The sequence below is a fragment of the Colletotrichum acutatum genome, assembly GCF_030867785.1.
Source record: "Colletotrichum acutatum strain CBS 112980 chromosome Unknown BDZ83scaffold_48, whole genome shotgun sequence".
In the NCBI taxonomy this organism is placed as follows: Eukaryota; Fungi; Ascomycota; class Sordariomycetes; order Glomerellales; family Glomerellaceae; genus Colletotrichum; species Colletotrichum acutatum.
In genome coordinates this window covers 1-21,513 of record NW_026849042.1, presented here as the reverse complement: position 1 = coordinate 21,513, position 21,513 = coordinate 1, and the positions used below count along the sequence as shown (strand labels likewise).

Here is a 21,513-nt window from a genome sequence, read left to right as displayed (position 1 = left end):
ACTACGTGTCTCTGCTGATGATGCATGCATGTACTGCAATCATAAGGAAAGAAGGACTGAGGTCACGAAATGGTCACATATGGTCACAAGCAGGGCACAAACCCCCAGTGCTCCCCATGATCTCCTCATCGTCTAGTTATCACTTGGACGCTTTTAGGCGGTTCATGTGACGTTTTTATCTTGTTGCATATTTTCAGAAAGATGTTATGTCTGCTTTCCCATGAAATTAAGGATTCCTCGCTGGACGCCTGCTGGGCTTGGCTCTTCAGCACAAACATCTGGGTCCAAGTCGAACGTTCGTCTGAGATAGTCCCTCGTCGTCGGGCCTATCGTTGCAATGAACGTTTGGCGTCCCTCAAGTCCATCCTTCTTGACCTTCCCCGTGGACTCGTCCAGCATCCCCAGCCCGCGCAGCATGCCTTCACAGCCAGTCGGGGAGAAGACAACCACCCATCGCGTCGGCCGGTCCTCGGTATCCTTCAGGTGTTTCTCAAAGTCTTGAGGGAAAGACTCCATGACACCCGTACCGTAGACCACGACCTCATCTACCTGTATCCTTTTTCCGCTGGGCAAAGTGGTATCCATGAGGGTTTTGGGGATGATGTCCCGCCTCTGTTCGCCAACGAGGAAGAGCAGCGGTGGCTTCGTCGGCCGGTCTTGGTACCATTGGCCGTAATGGTCCATAATATACTTGGCCAGGGCATCGCCATTGCCCGTGTGCTCGCCGAATATCTGCAACGGGGCGTGCGGTGAGACAGACTGGAGAGCTCGTGTGGTGGCCGGGCCAACGCTGTAGACTGGTATATTTTGGGGATGAGGCCAGTCTTCTTCAGTGCCTGTCGATCTGGTCAGCTCTGCATTCTTGCGGTCGAGGGGCTGTTATTTAAGCCCATGGTGCGGGTGCGATGGCGACGGACCCTTCCTCTCATCTACCAGGCTGGCAAACGCCTCCACCGCTCGCTGCGAGGTGAAAATGAGACCGCCGTAGGAGGCATCGGTACCAGGATTGATCCCACGTTGCTGCAAGACATGCCTGACCGTCGCCAAACCCTGTTCCTGAAAGGTGTGGTGCAGAACAGGGACAAAAGCTGGTTCAAAGGCACACCCATCACTTTCACGTGAGAGTAGGTCTTCATACGAGTCGCCTGGAGTTGACTTTGTCTTGAGCAGCAGGATGGGCACCTTGACTGCCGAAGCTAATGAGGGGTTCTGAGCCATGGCGAATGTCTCTAGAGTCCGCTGCATCGTTATGAGGAAAGGCGAGCAAATCAAGCGATGGGACGTTGAAATATCAGATCAATGGCGACGACTTCCGGCTCACCTGCGCAATTTGGCATTTGATTTCGCCGTCATGATGGTTATCGCATTGAACGAGGGTACCCCGCCGCGGGCAATTTGGTGAATTTTGGCAGGCGGAGCTGGGATAAGGTGTAGTTACGTACTGTCTTAGGTAAGTCAGTGCCAATTCACTTACACGAATCTCCTCGAGCGACTTGCCTTGTCAATTGCAAGGCGAATGTCGAGTTCAAAGTTTCAAGACTCATAATCTAACGAAGCACCACAGCACCTGGAGCCCTGGACGAGTTTCTCGTATCAGATATGGGAAACGCAGCGAAGTTCATCGGATTCCTCGCTCAGGAGATAAAAATGGGGGGGTTTCGGAGAATACCAGACACATGGCCTGCTCCCAAGTCGCAATGAGTAGAGAGAGCACCCGATTGCTAGGGCCAGATGGAACTACTCGTGCCTTATTACGGATACTTCTGCAAGAACTCCCGGGTCATGGATGCATCTCGACGGTCCGAAAAGAAAGCTGCCAGGGTGACCAAATGGGTTGACCTTGGACGACTGCCATGCGGCTCAGAGACGAAAACCACCCCACCTCATCCCTTTGGTACATTGCGGATACCGTGGGATCGATTAAGCAGCGGACCCCCCGGTAAGGCGCCGATTGCAGCATCCGTAAACCGTGAGACTCCCGCCTCACACCACACAAATCAAGGACGGTAAACTAAACCGAATCCCAATTGTTAGTTCTGAGTACGTCGAAAGTCTCCCGACGCTTGCCGACAAGAGCCGGCCACCCGTGGACCCGGCGTCATCACTTCGGAATGTCAGATCGAAGATAGTGCCTGGCGATCCTAGTAGCTTGCCTTACCTTCCACAGGTTTACCTTAGTGGTCATGGTAGCTTATCGATAACGGTCTGGAATCGACATTCTTACCCCGAGGTACCTACCGACGAAGCTCTTCAGCTTACAAATTCCTCCCAACCAAAATTCGAAGATTGTCCGACATCGCGCGCACTTGGGCAGATCACCCCATTCAAAGTCCCTTGTCGCATCCATATTCTTTCTACAGGGCCCGTCGACATTAGGCTCGCACCTCGCGACAAGGGCGAAACCCTCGCGCAGCATTATCGCCATGGCCGACGCCGAGCAAGACCCTCAATTAAGCAACGCCACAGGCCCCGCGGCGACGGCGGCAGCTGAGCAGCCCAAGCCTTTACCAAAGGGAATGGTCTTGGGCCCAGATGGCAAACCGTAAGTTCTCATAAGTCTCTTGGCTGTGATCTGTCGGCTTTGGTCCGATCCGTCGGTGCTTCCTCGCCGGAGATACAGCTGACATAGGTCATCTTCAGATGTCGGTCTTGCTCATCCAAGAGCGCTTTTTCGAGCTGGGCTTCTCAGATGAATGGCTCGGTCAAGAAAGCAACTCCGGTGGCCTCGGCACCTACCGACGACTGCCCCCCGGATGTCGAGGCACTCGGACGAGGCACTTGGCAACTGCTACACTCGATCGCCGCGACGTACCCCGAAAAGCCCTCTCCTAGCCAAAAAGACGACCTCCGAGGTTTCATGAGACTATTTTCCAAGCTTTACCCTTGCTGGGTGTGTGCCGAGGACTTCCAATCGTACATACAAAAGGAACAGATTCGAGTGGAGGGGCGGAGCGAGTTTGGGAACTGGCTGTGCGAGGCGCACAACGAGGTCAATCGGAAGCTAGGCAAAAAGGAGTTTGACTGCAGCAAATGGGAAGAGCGATGGCGGACGGGTTGGAAAGACGGCCGTTGCGATTGAAAGCGACGCGATCCGAGATGTATAAAAAGTGTACAAAACCAGGCGAACAAAGGCGACAGGCACACGCGGCAGTATCGCGAAGATAGCCGCGGGTGTTGGACTTTGATAGATGATGCTACTCTCCCAGCGGCAGCAGAGCAAGACAGCATGCTGAGCCACATGTAGAATACTATACCCTCCACATAGAACAAAAGCGAAACAAGGAGACTACGTATCTGTAAAGTTTTGCCCGGCTTGTGTTGCATGTGAGCGTTTAGTCCTTGCCAAGAATTGGGCGTCGGTGCTTATAGGTGGTTGAGGTGAAGAATGACGGGTTCCTATCTTTGTAGACCCTTATGCATGCAGATCTTCGTCATGTTTTTCCCATTGGCCATTACTGGTCCTTAGAACATGATCTGATATTTGCAGGATTCCTTCCAGGAAGGGAAATGGGCCAGTGGCAGAGCTGGACTGTCAAATTAATGGTTGGACATGTATTTCGTCGGGACAACTTGTCCAGAAACGCAGAGAAGAGGTCAGTCGTTCTCTTCGGCCGCCCTCAGGTTCGGGGCTGAGGTCCAAGCGATTCGTCCGAACGGGACGCGATATATTTCGGTCTTCGAGCGGCGGCCCGAAGTCGAGCGTAGCGGGTCCCGGGCCCGGCTCCGCAGCTGACAGGCGCACGATGCTCGATGGTACTGCCATTGCGGTTTATTTAGGCCGTTGCGCCGTAGCAGGGCCGATAGGCTGGGGCCAACATCAGATCATGTCGAATGGCGCGTCTCTCCGCCTTCACCCCCAGTTTGCGCACGACAACATCAGGGAGGGGCGGTCAGGGAAACCCGGAAGCGAGGCAATAACCCTCCCCATGGAATTGTCTGAGTCGTAATAGTGTATTGCCGCTGATCCATGAGGTTCTAAGCTCATGTTATGGTCTTATGTTGGCTCAAAGCATGATGCGAAGGTTCCAAGTTTGGCTAAAATGTGAATTCGCACGGATTAGGTGAGTGGGAGGGTGGGAAACAGGAGGGCACGCCGCAGGATCCCGACGAGGTGGATTGCAGATCCCACGCAGTCAACGGTTGCGTACCTTGCCAAGTTGCCAGCGGGGCAGCGGGCTTCCATTGCCTCACACTGCACGGGCAGGCAGGGACAAGGGTTGATTGGTCCTGACGTGTTCTAGGCCTTATGCTGCCCAGAACTGTCACTTTTCCCTCCTGCACTCTCTCGCCCAGGGGACCCGAAATCCACAAACCACGTACGGATATGGATGCTCAGGACGGATACGTTCATGTTCTTCCCTGTTCTGCCCTGAACGCGGGTAACTTTATTATCGTCCCATTCCATTGTCTCACTATCAGTCGTAGTTGCCTTACGTCGAACAGTGACAAGGTACCAAAATAAATTCTTTTTTTTTCCCTCAGATATTTGGGACCTCACCTCACCTCACCTCACCTCCGGAATCCACCGGCCTAGTCCGGCTTGAGCCCGGTGTATTGGTGACCGCAACCTCTTGTGGCGTGTTCCATTACATCACTCACTGTTGACTGTATCTCCTTACTCGGTGCAGTGCACCCATTGTCTGCTCGCCCTCTACTCTATTCTGAGCCGCACCACGATGGGTAACAACGCTACTATCTCGCGTCTTTTTTTCCGTCTGGTGCCAGGACCCAATCTTGGTCCCCTGTTACCCAAATCTTGATCGAGCCCATCGCATGCCGAGACCCGGTACCCACTTTGTCTGCGCTTCAGCCGCCTCGCTGGCTCGCGGTATCTTGTCACTTATACGAAATGGAGCTACTTGAGCTGTCGCCCATCGCCGATGGCCCTGTCGTGTCAATCTGCAATGGCAAGTGGTCTGACTTGACGATCCTGGCCGACCCATGCAATGATGCCGACACTCGAGTGAGTCTGAGTCCGACTGGGAACATCAACAACATCGCCATCTCTGCAGGTCGTTGACTTTGATATAAGTCTATACGCCTCTGGCCTTGACTAGTCATCTTTTTCTCCTTCTTCATTCCATATCTACACAGACGAACACTCTACAGCATACATTCGAGGTAGCATCCAGAGCTACCCCTCATACACCATCAGCTGCTCACACACATATCCGATCATGGCTGATATCAGAACCCAAGGGCTTATAGAGCCTGTCGACGTCGTCGAATACCTTTTCAAGAGGCTTCATGAGGTTGGTGTCCGCTCCGTTCACGGCCTTCCCGGTGACTTCAACCTCGTTGCCCTCGACTATCTTCCCCAGTGCGGCTTGAAATGGGTCGGCAACGTCAACGAGCTCAACGCCGGTAAGTACCTCTACAAAGTATCAAGTTGCCAAGTAAGCTTTGACGAGCTGATATCCTTCAAGGCTACGCTGCCGATGGTTACGCCCGTGTCAAAGGCATCTCTGCCATCATCACTACCTTTGGTGTTGGTGAGCTTTCCGCCATCAACGCTCTTGCTGGTGCCTACTCAGAACACATCCCCGTCGTGCACATTGTCGGTTGCCCGTCCACGATCTCCCAGAAGAACGGCATGCTCCTGCACCACACCCTTGGCAACGGCGACTTCAACGTCTTCTCCAACATGAGTTCTCAAATTTCATGCGATGTTGCCCGCCTCAACAACCCCGCCGAGATTGCCAACCAGATCGACCATGCTCTCCGAGAGTGCTGGATCCGCAGTCGTCCCGTCTACATCATGCTCCCCACCGACATGGTCCAGAAGAAGATCGAGGGCCAGCGCCTAAACAAGCCAATCGACCTCGAGGAGGCCACCAACGACCCCGACAGAGAGGACTACGTCGTCGACGTCGTCCTCAAGTCCCTTCATGCCGCTCAGAAGCCCGTCATGCTGATTGACGCCTGCGCTATCCGCCACCGCGTTCTCCCCGAGGTTCATGCACTCCTTGAGAAGACAAAGATTCCCGTCTTCGTAACGCCCATGGGAAAGGGTGCCGTCAACGAATCCCACCCCAACTACGGCGGTGTTTATGCCGGTACCGCTTCGCAACCCGATGTTGGTGAGCGACTCGAGTCTTCAGACTTGATCTTGTCCATTGGTGGTCTCAAGGTAAATTGACATGTCGCTCCTGGTCATCCAAAGACAGTCCACTAACATTCTTGCAGAGTGATTTCAACACCGCTGGATTCTCTTACAGGACATCGCAGCTGAACACCATCGACTTCCACAGCACACACATGAGAGTCAGATACTCTGAGTACCCTGGCATCACCATGCGCGGAGTCCTCCGCAAGGTCACTGAGCGCCTCGACTTGAGCCAGCTTTCCGTCGTCACATCACCCGAGGTCATCAACAGAGTGCCCAGCCCCAACTCAGACCCCTCGCAAACCATTACCCAGGCTTACTTGTGGCCTCGCGTTGGCAACTACCTCCGCGAGAACGACATCGTCGTCACCGAGACAGGAACAGCCAACTTTGGTATCTGGGACACCAAATTCCCTGCTGGGGTCACAGCTTTGAGTCAGGTCTTCTGGGGAAGTATCGGCTGGTCTGTCGGTGCTGCCCAAGGTGCGGCTCTCGCAGCCAAGGATGCGGGAGAGGACCGCAGGACGATTCTCTTCGTCGGCGACGGATCCTTCCAGCTTACGGCCCAGGAGGTCACTACCATGTTGCGCCATGGCTTGAAGACAACAATGTGAGTTCAGCTTCCTTATTCCTTTGCACCGACTCGAAGAATCTCACGCTAACATTATATCGTAGTTTCGTTATCTGCAACGATGGATACACCATCGAGCGCTTCATCCACGGCATGGAGGCCGAGTACAACGACATTGTCCAGTGGCAGTACAAGGAACTTGCGACAGTGTTCGGCGGCACCGAGCAGACAGCCAAGAAATTCGTGGTCAAGACCAAGGACGAACTCGAGAAGCTCTTGACTGACCAGGAGTTCAACAACCCCACGACGCTGCAATTTGTCGAGCTCTACCTCCCCAAGGAGGATGCGCCAAGAGCGTTGATCATGACTGCCGAGGCCAGCGCTAGAAATAACGCAAAGGTCGAGTAAAGATAAGGCAGCAATTATTTCACAAAAGATGGTTTTTTTTCACTCGGCGCAGGAAATGGTTTCCCGGCGCATGGCTAGACGTAATGGGTTGATTCTGTGGTTATTCTTAGCTTTAGATTATTGGTTGGTAAAACGTAGTGAGACTACTACGGCTAGATTATACATGAACTAGATGAATATTCGAGTATTGTCCCGCACTGGCTACTGTCCCATTGGGTTGAGACGACCATTTACCGAATAGTGATTTCCTCACAACAGACACGTTCACTCGTTTTGGCACAAGGCCGTCGTCTTTGAATATATCAACCTGCATCTGCTGTGTCATGATCCAAGTATTGGCAATAGCCAAAAGAAAGGGTGAAAGGAGGGTGTTTGAATTGGATGGTGAAATGAAGACGGCCGCGCCTTGATGGATATGAGAAGCATGGCATACTTGCGTCTTCAGTCTGCGTTCTGAGGTTGCAGTGAATTGTGGCATTTCTGTGTCTTCTGTGATATTTGGGCCTGTCTCGTCAAGGCAACTTGAGCTATAGCCAGCAATTGAATGACAGGCGTGGCGCCTCTCCCCCTCCGCTGTGTCTCTAGTGCTCCCAGGGAGACAAGCGAAGTTGAAGCAACTAAATAAATTTCCAAGTGGCATCGTTCCACATAGGTGGACCTTGTCTTCCCAATAAGTCATCCAACCTGAGATCCGACACACCCTAGTTATGGAATTGATAACATCAGATTGATTTCTTTAGCATCAGATTCAAGTGAAATAATCGTGGCACCAAGGTCCAGGAACCGTGATCGAAATGTATTTTGTCTGTCGAGTTTGAATTTTCAGAACGCATATTAGCACCATCAGCGCCAGTCGCTTCAACGATAGAGCGTCCACATTCGGCCCGTCTAGAAATAAGTCCTGTCATGTCAATTGAGAAGCTTCGATTAAGCTCCATCGAATCGATAGCTGTTTTCGGTGGCTGATTGTTGAGAATTGTATCTCAGGTCGCAATAAGACGTAGAAGGTATAGCGGGTCCAGCTCGTCTGATTTCTTGTTTTCGGGCGGTGTGGACTTTTTACCTCTTCTAGCTATCTTCAGCACACCACACCAAGCTTCTCTCTCAGCCATCACACAAGCCACAATTTCCACACTCACAGCTCATACGGGCTTCGGCGCAGCATTTCACATATTTTCAGAGCTGCAGATCGCGAGGCTCGTGCAAAATGACAGACGCAAAAAGGAAACAGTCGGGCGGCGGTGGTGGCCATCCCGCCAAGAGAAGCAAGGTATGTTTTCACCTGATTTCAGTATATTGCATTGCGTATTTCATTTTCACCGACCCTGACTGGACGAGCTTATAAGAAGAGTCTCCATTCTTCAGTGTAAATTCATCGCTAATGAGAAAGTAGGGTGGGCAAGGCTCCGGCAAATGGCAGACGCCGCAACACAAAGCGAAGGTCGCCAGTCTTCAGGACAAGGGCGTCGCCCTTGGGGTTGGCGACAAGGGTATCTGGGTCACATTTGCTAGAGGCATGGATGGAAAGTCCATTAGCGAATTCAGCGCACTATGTGACGAGGTTTGTTGATTCTGCCAGCATTTCGCACTTGCGCTCACTCACACGACTGCCCCTCAGTACGCAAAGACGCTCTACGGCATCGTTCCTCCCGGGGAAGAAGTCGAATCAGATGAGGAAGACGAGGACATTGAGGCTTCCATCAAGAAGGAGCTCGATGGCATCAGTGACGTCAACAAGGGCAAAACTAAGCGTACTTTCAAGGCTATCAAGGCTGGTATCGAGTGTGTCTTCTTCATGAAGACAAGGGATCCCATCGACCCCGTAGAGCTCTGCCGTAAGATGTGCGTAGACGCCAGCGTCTGCACTGATCTCAAGGAGCGGAAGACCAAGTATATCAATCGACTGACGCCGGTCACCTCTGTTGACAAGGCATCTGAGAACGGCGTGGTACGAGTCGCTAGAAACGCCCTAGCTGCGCATTTCGATCTCGTTGGTGAGACAGCTCAGGCTACAGGAGGCGATGTAGAGAAGATTGAAGGAGGGAGCGATGCTCAGGCTGAGAAGCCGACCTGTACAGTATGTCCATTCTCGGCAAATCCTGGCTGGGTGATTTAGGCTGACATATCTGGCAGTATGCCATTCGACCCTCGATACGCAGCAACAACTCGCTTGATCGCGACACGCTCATTAAGCAAATCGCCAGCGTCGTCAGCCCGCGGCACAAGGTTGACCTCACTAATGCCGACAAAGTCATACTTGTCGATGTTTTTCAGGTATGTGGGATACCAGCAGGGTAGAGCTGCTGAGCATCAAACTAACTGGTTTGCAGAGTTTCTGCGGCATGAGTGTTATTGAGCGCAGTGACTGGGATGATTTGAAGAAGCTCAACGTCAACGAACTGTACAAGGCGTCTCCTGGAGCGAAGGCAAATCGCCCGGCACCTAAGGAAGGTGAAGACAAGGCAGCATGAGTTGTGTACGAGGTCGTGGAGGATGCATTTGGGACCATCCTTCATCTAAGCTATGGGAGCAATTACCGTATAACATTCGTGGAACCCCAAGCGAAATAACCAATCGGTCTTCCAAATACCAGATGATGGGAGTTGAGAAAGGGCATGGTTCACTCACTTGCATCTTGACAAGCACCGTATCCCCTACATGACAATGTTATTCGAAATTGGTGGGCATTTGGCTCGCTTTGCTTCCTTGTGAAGACATTGTATAGCAAAGAAGCCGATACGTCCCCTCCGATGCAACGAAGGGTAGATTCGTAGAGACCCTCAGTGCTGTACTGTGTACCCCCTTACGTGTGCCCACTTGTCACTCGAGGATGTTCAAAGCCAGAGGTCTAAATCCAGCGGCCTGAGATCCGGTGTTTCGATTATTCTTGATTGGGTAGCCTTGGGGAAGGCTACTGGCCTTACGTACGTGACGCGTAAACTCCAAATAGCCTGCGACAATCGTCGAGTCCGGGTCTTACCATTCAAGTACACAGTGGAGTGTCTTCTAGCACAGGTGTGATGCGGACTGAGTTGCTATGAGTCTTCGCAATTTCAGGGCTTCATGATTGCAACTTGATGGAAACCCGGTGCTGTTTCTTGCTTGTGGGATGTTAATCGAAGGAGGAGCAATGAACGACCCAATCTCTACCGAGTACCGACCGCATGATGGTCAGATATTTCTGCAACGTGATATGGGATATGGGGAAATCAATGCAAACATGAGGGCAAATGCGGTCACGTATGTGTTGTGTTGGTGGAAAAGTAGCAGCTGAAAGCCGAGCGCCCAGGGTGGAGCGAGTTGTAAGCTGTGTGGAGAGTGCGCATCTGCGAGCATGACGGCGCTAAGCCTTATCTGTATAAATTTGACGAGTCTCCAGCATATGGAACGTTCCAAACTTCTATTTGGGATCCAGATCCGTCCCTTGGCCGCCTCCACCATATCATATCAGCCGTCCGGGGGGGGGGGCAGTGTGTTGGAGCATGGGGTCAGCGGTCGATCCGGAAACCCAACACTGGCTATGATTACGGACCCGGCGCATGCAAATATCAGGCCTTTGCAGCATAGCCCTTTTGCAAGTGGATTCCGTCTGGTTGGACGAGGGGGAATTTGAAATGTTTGATGCAGAATTTCTAGATCGCCCGTCTTCTACCGTACTACTAGGTGAGATACGTACCTCGCTCGGCTGGCAACTAAGGTACCTTACCGGAAAGGTACCTACAGAGCTTCAGATTCCTATTTCACCTTGGTAAGTACCTTCTGTACTTCCCTTTTTGCGAGGTGTATGCCATTCGCACAATGCGACCACCTAAATGGCCAGGAGATATGTGATTCGGTGGTCCCATTAGAATATTCTACCTTGACGTTGAGGTGTGAAGCGTAATGGTGACAGAAACCAGAGAGTAAGAAAATAGTAGTTCAAGTATGACTTGCAGCAGCATGCTTCGCCAAATCGGCTTGACGCTAGCAAAAGTTCCTGCGCTGGTGGGCTGGATCTTGGACTTGCATTTCCAACAACTTGCGTGAGCGTCGAGGCAGGCGTCATATTTGAAGACTTTCCTATCCAACATGCGCAGCGTTTTGGTGAAAAAGTCAACGTGGCAGATGTCTCAGTGGCTCGAGGCATGCGTTCAACATACCTCATCGCAGGAGAAGACGACAGCCGACTGAAGATTCCCAACTTGAATATGGCCACCGGATCCGTACGCCAGACACTTCGTAGAGACTTGGCCATTGACGACAACCCGGGATATCAAAGCTCCCATCACGTCTTACCTTGGCTCAGGGCTGCCCTTGGATCTTGAGGTGTTTATCCGTTGGCATGGATCTGTATCCGTCCACTGTTGGTGAGCTAAGGCACCTTGCAAGCTGTGGAAATGGAACAGTGAGATGAGATGAGAAAAGAGTGGGTGAGTGGGTGGTTGCCGCCCCGACGCTGCGGGCGGGGATCCAAGACCCGCCAGTTTCGCTTAATCGCATCCAATCAACAAATCCCCGGCTCGCTTGACGATGCAGACCCTCGCTGGGGGCTCCCTGTCACCCTCCTAGATTCCATCCCATCATGAGAACCCTGCGAATAGATTTCCTCCATTCATTCCACTTCTTCACCAACCTCACCTCCCCAGATCGCAGACCATCCAATCTTTTTTTTCTACACCGCGAGAAAATGACAAGCCTGGATGCCCCTGGCTCGCACACTTTGCTCCTACTTGAACTTACTGCAGGAATATCTGCCTCACTCGCCAGTGCCTGCATAAGGTGAGGTGAGGTAGGTAAGCTATGCGTATGTGGAGATCGTCAACTGCACGATTAGTCCAAGTCCAGACTCGACGCTTATCTTCTCTCCCATGAGGAGTAAAAGACGTTCATCTGCAACTTCGCTTGACTTGACCCCAAGTGGCACATTCCTTCGTCTGTTGCTGGCCTGCTGCGTTGCAGAGCCCCTCTCTGCCCCTGCCTGTCTTCTCCCTTTCCGACATTTTTTTCCATCTACACTACGGTACCTCATCTCTCTTCTCGGTCTATGTCCGTAGGGTCCATTTACAATTCTTCAGTCGCTTCTTTGGTCCTCCCGCTCCCTCCTTCTTTCCGTCTATCTGCTGTACGTGTATGTGCACACTTGTGTATTAATCCTACACACACAGAGAGAGACAAATACCCATGCTCATAGAGGTCCATAGGTGCTCTCTAGTATTCTTGCGCGCTTGTTCCCTCCCTGCGGACCTCATGGGCAAAGTAACTTGGCGAAAGGTAGGTTATTAGCAGACAGCTTATACGTTGTCGCTTTTTAGTGTCGTCTCTCTCGCTTATTCCTCACACGCCCATTGAGCGCCTTTCCCTCTTCCCACCCACTCAGCCAGTGTTGCTCCTTGCACGACGCCTCGCCCGTCATCACCGAGCCATCGGGCCTTAGTCTATCAACCTCTTGCTCTCTCGCCTGTTGCGCCTTCTCATTAGTTCATCTCGTGCGTTGGCTTGTTCTCGACTGATCTCGCTTGTCCTGGAACAGCTCAAGGTCATTCTCATTGCTTGGCTACCTCATCAAGCTCGTGTCCTTGAGCCTGGTTTTTGCGCCGCCCGCCCATCATGTCTCGCTGCTCGCCTCGACTGCTGCAATGCAACTGCATAGCTTAGCTTACCCTGTTCCTCTCACCTGTCTTATCTTCTCTTTTGAGGTGTATGAAGACACTTATGCTGGCTCAAACAGGTGCCGCCCCGACCTCTATTCGGACGGATGCCGTCTTTTCTCGCGGAACAAGGATTCGTGTGTGGACCAGCTTCACTCACTCCATCGTTGGCATTGGCCTTTCCACTCAGACCTTCACACCCTTGGGTTCTCAAACGCCCTCAATCTATGCCCTGCTCATCGCCGAACATCCTTTCGCTTGTGGTCGACACATCTTTCCGTGCTTTCATGCGCATACCTAGTGCGCTACCGTCATCATCCTCCTCCTACTCCTCCTCCTCACCATCCGGCCCGGATGAGATAGGCGAATAGTCCCAGTAAACCTCACTTGCCGGCTCACCCTTTGAATCCGCCTCGCTAGACACCCCGTTTCTATTGGAGTGGTCTCTTGGTGTTGCCCTTGTTGGCATGAAAACGTCCAAAGTCCCCGGCCGGACCACTCCGTGTGTCCATATTACGCCGCAACACGACCTTGCAAATCCCGACACCCTCGTCTGGGAAGCCGTAGAGGACTCGCTATATCTAGCTACTTCGCCCAACCCCTACCACATGGCTCCTGGTCGGTGTCACCGAACTCACACCTCGACTTCACCTTGCATACCATTCGCCTGTCAAAGCGTTTCGCAAACCTGCAGCATCCCGCCCGTCACGCATCGACCTTCCATAGGGCAGAACCTGTATCACAACACAGTGTCAACGACGTCCATGTGTGCGCCGCCTCCTCCGGCAAAGCCCATACAGACCGTTATAAGCCGTTTGGTACCCCAGGCCACCGTCCAGCAAGTTCAGGTGATGCCATCGGTCCATTGCCAACGCGTCTATGGAGTCAAAGTCTCCACCGGAGCGAGCTTGGTTCTCGTCGTTCCTCCGCCGCCCATGGTTAAGCTGCTGCGATCTGAGCGAGCCTCCGTCATCTCGGAGGCTGCCGTATTAAGATGGCTTGCCGGCAAAACTGTCGAGACTCCTCTTCTCCATGAGAAAGTTACGGAAACAGAAGGCTTACCCAGGCCAATCTCTCCCGTAACCACGTACGAAAGCAGGACCACGAGTAATTCTGATGTCGCGATACAAGAATTGCGGGCTATGGTTCCAACCCTCATATCACATACGGCCGCCTCGAACGAGCTGGGTCTCGACTATAACCTCGTCAAGCCAACACTGGGCACCCCCATCTCCGAACTCAGTCCACCACTCTCATTGGCCGAACGAAGAACAATAGATTTCCAAATTGGGCAATTATACCGCCAGCTTTGCGAGCAAGTATCACCCACTGGTCGATTCGGGCCTGCTTTTGCTGTCCTACCTACATGTGCGCCATCACCAGCTGCAGATCCCACGACACCCGCGAGGCGAGATGTCGCCGCGAGATTGATGGAATCAAGAGGCGTCCACTCCTGGACTATGGCCTTCCACTCAATGTTAGAAGGCGTGCTTCGCGACGGGGAGGATATGCAAGTAATGTTGGGTTACAGTGCCATCCGACGGCAGTTCAAGCGCTTCGAGCATGTGCTGGATGGAATCAAAATACCCCGGCTGGTAGCTGTTGACGTCGGGAAAGATGTTAACACCCTTGTATTCCGAAAACGAGGCTCCGGAGACGACACATGTCTTGTCGAGGACAGACCGCGGGGAAGACTACAACACACAGACCGCCGCGGGAGTGACGCAAGACACGAGGTTGGCGATGAATATGATACCGGCTCGGATTCTGGAGATGACAGCACGTCACTTACTCTCCAACACGACGATGGCATCGTCATGGCTGGCATGAAGGATTGGAGCAACTTCGTCTTCGGAGATCCACTATTTGCTCTCAACATCGGTCGTGAGCCTAGTGGTGATTTTCTTGCGGGATTCAACGGATCCTCAAACACTCGGCACACCATCATGTCGATGTTTTCCTCGGATCTGATTGAGGACAAGGAGAGGGCCCACGTCCGCCTTCTGCTGTACGACTGCTACCATACAATCACGTACATTGCGAGGACATACTTCCGCCCGCAAAAGGATATTAGCGGACGTGAGTTGGAGGCACGAAAGAGATTGAACACTATACTGGCGCAGCTTGATGCTCTTGATGACGCCGGCACACGGAGGGGGAGAAGACCAAGCGGCGAATCAAGCCCGGCCAAGAAACGGTCGAAGAGCGGGGAATCGTCAGAGTAGTAGACGGTGATCGTGTATCGAAAGGCGATGCTTATGATGAACGAACACTCTAAGAACATATTTGGGGAACGACACGTCTAGAGCCCGGCGTACGGTGACTTCATGGAGGAAGATGCATTCGTCGTTTCAATGAAGACTGATTAATGACCTACAAGATCTCGAACGTTTGTCTTCATCGCTTCTTCTTATCTTCCTCGTCATTGTCGTCCTCGTCTCGCGGAAGCTGAAGTCCCATCATGCCTAGAATGTTCCCAGCCGGACCCGGCATACCACCCTGGCCCTTGAAGCTTTCGAGGAGGTTCTTGGCTAGATTGTAGTCAATGTCAACTTCATCGTCTGCCTCTTCATCATCATTGCTTGACTCAGGCCCACTGCCTTTCCCTTTGTCTTCTTGAGTTAGGGCTCTGCCTTGAGGTTGGTCCAACTTGAGAGCACCATGTTCATTGAGCTCAGCTTCCAACTCAGCGGTAAGCTTCCGAAGGTCATCGTCGTCAGGTTCCTCGCCTTGCCCGACGGGCTTAGTGTTCTCTCTTGCCGCAGGCGATTTGCTTGGGGCATTACGAACGTCGGACTCTGCGGGTGCTAGTCCCATCATTTCTCTCATCATACGAGAGAACTCCGCTTCGTCAAAGCTGACCGCCTTGTCTTCATCTTCGTCATCTTCGTCTGTCTCCCCGCCCTCGGACTCGTCGTCGTCATCATTAATGTCCATTTCATTGATCTCGGCACCGTCTAGTCCTGCATTCTCATCGTTGAGAAAGGCCTCGAACCGGGAGACGATTTTGCGCAGGTCCGCTTGTGTTGTGGCATCTCCAAAGCTCGATTTCGACTGAGGTTGAGTACCGCCTGAACGCCCTGACAGCTCTCTCTCAAAGTCTTCGTAGTTAATGTCCATCCAGGACTCGTCGTCATCGCGACTAGCGTCCTTCCAGCTGCGGATTTGTTCGTCCGTAGGGAGCACTAAGTCTCCATCCTCCTCAAGGTCCTGGACAATGATACTAGCCGCCCTGGCTTCACGACTCTCGGCCTTCTCAACATTGTTGAGCATTATTTCGAATCCACACGTGAGCTTCATGCCCATCTCCAGATGTGTGTGCTCGACCCCTTTGGCCCGTTGAATAAGACTAGCCCAAGGGGCAGGAGGCTCGAACCTTTGCGATCTGAGTTGAGCGAATAACACCCTGGTAAATTTGACGCTCACTGTGACAAGATCGACCGGGGGGAAAGTAAGACTTTTCTTGCTAGACAGGAGAGTGTTCAGATCTAGCGCATCGCGGAGGTAGAAAGACTCCACAGCTGGTGCAACGGCCTTGGGAGTTTGGCGTAGGACATGGACAAGTCTTCGAGGAATTGTCACGAGCGAGTGGTGTATGGACTTGTGAATCTGGCCAGGGTACTTTTCGAGGCGATAGAAAGCCTCAGCCTCTATGAACTCTGAGTGCAAGAGAGAGTCGGCAGAGGACTTAATGACGCGCAAAGCGTCCGATAATGCCAACAGCCGGGTTTTAGTGCCGTCTTCGGTTGTGTGGGGGATGATTCGCAGACGGCCATTGCTGATCCAAACACGGTTCTGATCTGTCTCAGGACTCAACCATTTTGGAAGAACGTTGGCCGCCTCTATGAGGAGAAACTCTCCATCAGAGTCAAAGACACGGATCCATGCAGTGGGTTGAGCTTTGGAAAGCTCCCTGAGAATAAAGACAATCAGCCATTCGTCCTCGATCGCATCTCCGTAATCAGTAGTTCCTCGGAGAAACGAGTTGCCTGTCAGAGTCTTAGCACGCAAGTTGAGAAAAAAAAAAAAAGAGAAAAAAAAGGAATGATTTTGGGGTTGGACGAACCTTGCTCTGTGACCACATCGAGAGTAAACAGCCCCTTTTGCCAAATATAGTCTGCGGTCAGGGAGTTTGCGAGTTGCAAAGCAGACTTTCGTAGATCTTCGAGTCTGGAAAGTTGCTTCAGGGGATTACTCGAGGCGTTGGGGTCAACAAGAAAGATGCTATACTCGACGCAATTTTCTTGTAGGCTGAGAGAATTCTTTTCGTTGCGATCCCCTCCATCTCCAGCTCCTCGTTGTGAATCAGCCATGACAAATAGCTTCGAGATGCCTTGGCTCTCCAGATGAAGTTGCAAATGCGCGCATACGACGGACACAGCTGTTGTTGCTGTTGTTCTGTTGTAGCGGAGCCGTGAGGTTTAGCTCGTGATTTACACGGTCGCAGGTAGGGCTGATATTTTGAGTGGAGGTTGGACGACTTCTTCCAATGGAAGCCAAGCGGTTTCGAAAAATCCTCGAGGAGTTTTGAGGATTTGCGCATTGAAATTCATGAACACGTATTGCAGTATACACCTGATCCGGAGTATGTAGACTTGTCTTGCCTGATTTTTTCACCTCGATCTATCTTATATACCTTTTGATAGAGCTCTTTCGATAATTGCATCTCAGACTTTGAAACTGTTGTTGTTGGCATACCTACGGCATGAAGCTTAAATTCGTAAGGTTGTCTCTCAGAAGATCGCCCCACAAAAGCCCCGGTTACCTACCTGCCTACCTAAAGGTAGGGCAGGGAAGGTACCTAGGTAGCAGCACAGTGACTTTGATACATGTCTGCCCAGAGCATTGTACGCGTTAAGTGCTCGATTAATGGAAGGTGCAGGAAGACATACCTCCCAGGTTAACTTACCTTACCTCAGCCCCCACCGCGGACAACCACACAGTCGCGTTCTGCCATCCGACGCGTCGCACGAAGCTTTCGTGCTCCTTCAATCCAGAAGGCATCCCAAGTTATCCAACGCAAGGTACCCAGCATCTGCGTTCACCTTCATCGACGCCCAGTGCAATAGGCGCATTCAATCACGTTTGCGCGACGCCGCAGAATCTCCACGCAGGCGCAATTGCAGGCGCATCTGCTGAACTACTCGTCATGGCCCCCGGTAAGAGATCCCACGCCATCTCGGAAGCAGGCACTGGAGAGGAGGAGGAGCTGGTTGAGGTGCGGCAAAAAAGGTCCAACCTCGCTCAGGATGCGCCCGTACGTTTCTCCAAGAATATGAATTTAGGATATTGCCTATGGGATTAACTGACACTATGGAATTCTGCAGTCAAAGCGGGTTCGACTATCAAATACTACTCAACCGACTAAGCCGACCCCCCCGAGGGACGCATCCCCAAACTCCGGAAGCGAAGATGGTGCGGACGAAGAAGAGGAAGACAGAAGAGTCGGCCGTGATTCGCCTCCCCGAACCCAATACGAAATCGCCCGAGACGATGGCTTCAGGCACTTGCAGTACGAGGATCAAGACGATCAACGTGCTACGCAGAAAATCAAAAGCCGGCCGCAGCGCATCGGCGACAACCACGCTGCCGAGAACGGCATTATCGAGAGTGTCGAGTGCATCAACTTCATGTGCCACGAGCGACTCTTTGTTGAGCTCGGTCCCCTGATCAACTTCATCGTCGGCGAGAATGGAAGTGGCAAGAGTGCAGTCCTCACGGCCCTAACCTTGTGTCTTGGCGGCAAGGCTAGCTCTACCAACAGAGGCGGAAGTCTCAAGAGCTTCATCAAGGAAGGGAGAGACAACTCTGTTATCATTGTGAGGATTAAGAACCAGGGCATAGACGCCTATCAACCCGATCTGTACGGCGAAACCATTAGAGTCGAACGTCATTTCTCCAGGGCCGGCGCCAGTGGCTTCAAGCTGAAGAGTGTGACTGGGAAAACCATCTCTACAAAGAAGGCGGACGTTGACGAGATCTCTGAGTATTGGGCTTTGCAGGTCGACAATCCGCTCAACGTCCTATCGCAGGACAATGCCCGACAATTTCTGAATTCGTCATCACCCTCTATGAAGTACAAGTTCTTCGTTCGAGGTGTCCAACTCGAACAGCTTGACAACGACTACAAACTCCTGACCGAAATTCTCGAGAGTCACGAGGCAAAGCTACCGAGCCTAGAGGAACATGTCCGTCGTGCGAAGAGAGAGCATTCGGAGGCGCAGAAGCTCAAGGACATTGCTCAGAAGAATGAAGAAATGAGGAAGACATATCGCCGTCTCCGTAATCAGCTTTACTGGTCACAGGTAGCTGAGCAAGAAGATGTGCTCGTTAAGTACAACGATGAAGTCGCTGCTCTGGACGGGGAAATCCAACGCGCTACTATGCTCATTGAGCACACAACACAGGCTTTAAGCCAGCGCGACGAGCACCTTGAGCGTGCTCAAGGTGCAGTCGAAACGGAATCACAGGAAGCTGGTACTATTCAGGAAAGCATCGCCCTCGCCGACGAAGCGTACCAAGAGGCGAAGCAATCCGTCACCGACATACACCATCAACTCAGAGATGTTCAACAACGGCTCAAAAGCGCCGGACAAGGGGTGGCTGAGTTTGAGACCAAGATTGAAGCCGAGGAGCAGCGACTGGGCGCTGGAGCTGGGAGTGCCCGCCAGGAACAGGAGAGTCTTCTGAATGAAGCAAGAGCAGAAGAGTCTACGATCAAACAACAAATCGCCGACGAGAATGACACAGTCCCGCAACTCAGAGCAGAGCTAAATCGCGCCCAGGGCGCCTTACAAGGGGGGAAGGCCGATGTTGACAGGAAGAGGGCGGAAATTACCTCAGCGGAGGGGCGTTTGCGCAGCCTGGAGCAGAACAGAGGCTCTGTCTGGGCTGCTTACGATAAGAAGATACCTCTTCTTCTTCAAGCGATCGAGCGAGAGAACGGGTTTCACGAAAAGCCCGTTGGGCCCATTGGAGCCCATGTTCAGCTCACTCAACCTGAGTGGTCCCCAATTTTGGAGACGGTCTTTGGCGCAACGCTGGATGGCTTCCTTGTATCCAACAAGTCTGACCAACAACGACTGACAAAACTCATGCAACAAGTCAACTTGCAGCGCTTTCCCCCAATCATCATCAGCAAGCGGCTACCGCCGAATACCCACCTCAGGGAGCCGGATGCAGCCTTTGACACTGTTCTCCGGGTGCTCAATTTCGACAACGACTGGGTCCGCAGTCAGCTCATTGTGGCACACACCATTGACAAAATCGTTCTGATAAGAGAGAGGACGAAGGCAGAAGATGTTATGATGAGCGATACACCTCCCCCAAACGTCCAAGCTTGTATTTCCCTCCATGATGGCGCGGGCAAAAGAGGCTTCGGCCTTCGCATGGCCCGGTCAAGCGGTGCAGGATATAACACAGGAACCATCAACCCCTTCCCCCGGGCGCCTAGGATGAAGTCTGACGACCAAACACAAATCAGTCTGGCAAAGGAATCGTTGGCTCATCTACGTGGGGACTTACGCGCGATAGAGCTGAAGCGGCGGGAGCTCGACCAGACAGTCGCAAAATGCAACGCCGCTCTCAATAACCAGCAACAACAAGGGCAATCGCTGGAGCGGAAGTTGTTGCGGATTCAGGCCAGGATTGAAGATATCTCTGCTGAACTGGACCAGTACGAAGGAGCAGATGGTCGCCTTATCTCACTCCGGGAGGAGTTGGAGAAGATTAAAGCCGAACGAGAGCATCACGGAACCCAATACGGCGAAATGCGACTACGACAAGATGAACTCAATAAGAAATGTGAAGAGTGCAAGAGGACGCTTGCCGATGAGAAGGGGAGAATGAAAGACTTTCAGGCTCGAATTACGAAGTTGCAACTCGCAGTCCAGAAAGCGGAAGATCTGCGCAAAATGGCAGTCCTCGAGAAGAATCGCGCGTTCCAGGACCGTGATGATGCGGTCCTCGAAAAAGAGCGAGCAGAAACGAGGCGTGACGAACAAGCTGAAGTGGTCGCCAACTTCACTCAACAAGCCATGGACAAGGCGCCACAGCGAGTGTACATCGAGGAAGGCGAAACTCATAGGAGTATCGAGAGCAAGTACGCTGTTATCCACCAACAGCTGGAGAAGAGGGCTCAAAGATTGGGAGCGTCGGATGAGGAGATCAAAGAACGTGCGGCTAGGGCTGAGGCTGCATACGAAGCTTCACAGCAACTCTACAAGGGCCAGCAGGAGGAGCAGGCGGCAGGCAAGCTCAATCTAGAGGATCGACTGAACAGGTGGCGACTGTTCCAGCGACATATCTCGGCACGTGCTCGCATTTGCTTCCAATACTTGTTGAGCGAGCGAGGTTTCAGGGGCAAGCTTGCCATTGACCATCCGCAGCGCCGGCTGCAACTCTTCGTGGAACCGGATGAAACCCGCAAGGGCACTGCTGGCCGTAGCACAAAGACGTTGTCAGGTGGCGAAAAATCGTTCTCATCCATCTGCATGCTACTAGCGATTTGGGAGGCAATGGGCTCACCCCTGCGATGTCTGGACGAGTTTGACGTGTTCATGGACAATGTCAACCGTACCATCAGCACAAACATGCTTGTAAGTCTCATTCCTGTTCGCGTAATTGTATCTACTATGCTAACAAGAACCCTTTTTTTCTCAGATCACCGCTGCTAGACGCTCCGTATCACGTCAGTACATCATGATTACACCAAACGCGATTGAAGGACGAGCTACGCTCGACAAGGACGTCAAGATCATCCGGTGCGTTGTTTTACATTGAGGACATTCCTCGCTTCGCTC

General features: G+C 52.4%; 9 protein-coding genes across 9 annotated transcripts; 7 read left to right on the top strand and 2 right to left on the bottom strand.

Moving 5' to 3' along the window:
* Positions 1–170: 170 nt before the first annotated feature.
* On the bottom strand, positions 171–1,969 carry BDZ83DRAFT_621699 (uroporphyrinogen-III synthase). The gene is made up of 5 exons (XM_060508284.1): positions 1,670–1,969; positions 1,498–1,575; positions 1,322–1,445; positions 918–1,239; positions 171–836 (listed from the first exon to the last, which is right to left on the bottom strand). The coding sequence occupies exons 2-5, from the start codon at positions 1,542–1,544 to the stop codon at positions 205–207; spliced, it is 1,125 nt and encodes a 374-aa protein (XP_060364771.1). The 5' UTR covers positions 1,545–1,575; positions 1,670–1,969; the 3' UTR covers positions 171–204.
* Positions 1,970–2,423: 454 nt separating this feature from the next.
* BDZ83DRAFT_651885 (Erv1/Alr family protein) lies at positions 2,424–3,079 on the top strand (the record flags this gene model as incomplete). The annotated part of the gene is made up of 2 exons (XM_060510488.1): positions 2,424–2,542; positions 2,641–3,079. 2 exons carry the CDS (start codon positions 2,424–2,426, stop codon positions 3,077–3,079), a joined length of 558 nt encoding a protein of 185 aa, XP_060364770.1.
* Positions 3,080–4,183: 1,104 nt separating this feature from the next.
* On the top strand, positions 4,184–4,477 carry BDZ83DRAFT_621679 (uncharacterized protein). The gene has a single exon (XM_060508283.1). It carries the CDS (start codon positions 4,247–4,249, stop codon positions 4,460–4,462), a length of 216 nt encoding a protein of 71 aa, XP_060364769.1. The 5' UTR covers positions 4,184–4,246; the 3' UTR covers positions 4,463–4,477.
* Positions 4,478–5,177: 700 nt separating this feature from the next.
* Positions 5,178–7,085, top strand: BDZ83DRAFT_577840 (thiamine pyrophosphate enzyme; the record flags this gene model as incomplete). The annotated part of the gene is made up of 4 exons (XM_060505061.1): positions 5,178–5,364; positions 5,427–6,130; positions 6,187–6,716; positions 6,782–7,085. 4 exons carry the CDS (start codon positions 5,178–5,180, stop codon positions 7,083–7,085), a joined length of 1,725 nt encoding a protein of 574 aa, XP_060364768.1.
* Positions 7,086–8,114: 1,029 nt separating this feature from the next.
* BDZ83DRAFT_323238 (uncharacterized protein) lies at positions 8,115–9,906 on the top strand. The gene is made up of 5 exons (XM_060502386.1): positions 8,115–8,355; positions 8,479–8,646; positions 8,704–9,162; positions 9,219–9,359; positions 9,416–9,906. The coding sequence occupies exons 1-5, from the start codon at positions 8,293–8,295 to the stop codon at positions 9,554–9,556; spliced, it is 972 nt and encodes a 323-aa protein (XP_060364767.1). The 5' UTR covers positions 8,115–8,292; the 3' UTR covers positions 9,557–9,906.
* A 793-nt stretch (positions 9,907–10,699) lies between these two features.
* Positions 10,700–11,641, top strand: BDZ83DRAFT_730861 (uncharacterized protein; the record flags this gene model as incomplete). The annotated part of the gene is made up of 2 exons (XM_060512855.1): positions 10,700–10,833; positions 11,053–11,641. The coding sequence occupies 2 exons, from the start codon at positions 10,700–10,702 to the stop codon at positions 11,387–11,389; spliced, it is 471 nt and encodes a 156-aa protein (XP_060364766.1). The 3' UTR covers positions 11,390–11,641.
* A 1,835-nt stretch (positions 11,642–13,476) lies between these two features.
* On the top strand, positions 13,477–14,937 carry BDZ83DRAFT_752292 (uncharacterized protein; the record flags this gene model as incomplete). Its single annotated transcript, XM_060514177.1, has 1 exon — positions 13,477–14,937. The coding sequence occupies one exon, from the start codon at positions 13,477–13,479 to the stop codon at positions 14,935–14,937; it is 1,461 nt and encodes a 486-aa protein (XP_060364765.1).
* An 86-nt stretch (positions 14,938–15,023) lies between these two features.
* Positions 15,024–17,375, bottom strand: BDZ83DRAFT_323124 (SGT1 protein-domain-containing protein). Its single transcript, XM_060502385.1, has 2 exons — positions 16,779–17,375; positions 15,024–16,701 (listed from the first exon to the last, which is right to left on the bottom strand). Exons 1-2 carry the CDS (start codon positions 17,023–17,025, stop codon positions 15,110–15,112), a joined length of 1,839 nt encoding a protein of 612 aa, XP_060364764.1. The 5' UTR covers positions 17,026–17,375; the 3' UTR covers positions 15,024–15,109.
* Positions 17,376–17,861: 486 nt separating this feature from the next.
* Positions 17,862–21,493, top strand: BDZ83DRAFT_577865 (RecF/RecN/SMC N terminal domain-containing protein; the record flags this gene model as incomplete). Its single annotated transcript, XM_060505066.1, has 3 exons — positions 17,862–17,969; positions 18,040–21,309; positions 21,374–21,493. 3 exons carry the CDS (start codon positions 17,862–17,864, stop codon positions 21,491–21,493), a joined length of 3,498 nt encoding a protein of 1,165 aa, XP_060364763.1.
* Between the last annotated feature and the right edge of the window lie 20 nt (positions 21,494–21,513).

What these genes read in the sequence shown, in the direction of transcription:
- BDZ83DRAFT_323124 (XM_060502385.1), bottom strand. Translation starts at nt 17,025, where the DNA reads ATGGCTGATTCACAACGAGGAGCTGGAGATGGAGGGGATCGCAACGAA. An exon ending in CGATGTGGTCACAGAGCAAG is followed by an intron (nt 16,702 to 16,778) that starts GTTCGTCCAACC and finishes AGACTCTGACAG; the next exon opens with GCAACTCGTTTCTCCGAGGA.
- BDZ83DRAFT_621679 (XM_060508283.1), top strand. Translation starts at nt 4,247, where the DNA reads ATGCTGCCCAGAACTGTCACTTTTCCCTCCTGCACTCTCTCGCCCAGG.
- BDZ83DRAFT_621699 (XM_060508284.1), bottom strand. Translation starts at nt 1,544, where the DNA reads ATGAGTCTTGAAACTTTGAACTCGACATTCGCCTTGCAATTGACAAG. An exon ending in TCAAATGCCAAATTGCGCAG is followed by an intron (nt 1,240 to 1,321) that starts GTGAGCCGGAAG and finishes ATAACGATGCAG; the next exon opens with CGGACTCTAGAGACATTCGC. An exon ending in CCTGGTAGATGAGAGGAAGG is followed by an intron (nt 837 to 917) that starts GTCCGTCGCCAT and finishes CCAGATCGACAG; the next exon opens with GCACTGAAGAAGACTGGCCT.
- BDZ83DRAFT_323238 (XM_060502386.1), top strand. Translation starts at nt 8,293, where the DNA reads ATGACAGACGCAAAAAGGAAACAGTCGGGCGGCGGTGGTGGCCATCCC. An exon ending in TCAGCGCACTATGTGACGAG is followed by an intron (nt 8,647 to 8,703) that starts GTTTGTTGATTC and finishes ACTGCCCCTCAG; the next exon opens with TACGCAAAGACGCTCTACGG. An exon ending in CTGAGAAGCCGACCTGTACA is followed by an intron (nt 9,163 to 9,218) that starts GTATGTCCATTC and finishes CATATCTGGCAG; the next exon opens with TATGCCATTCGACCCTCGAT.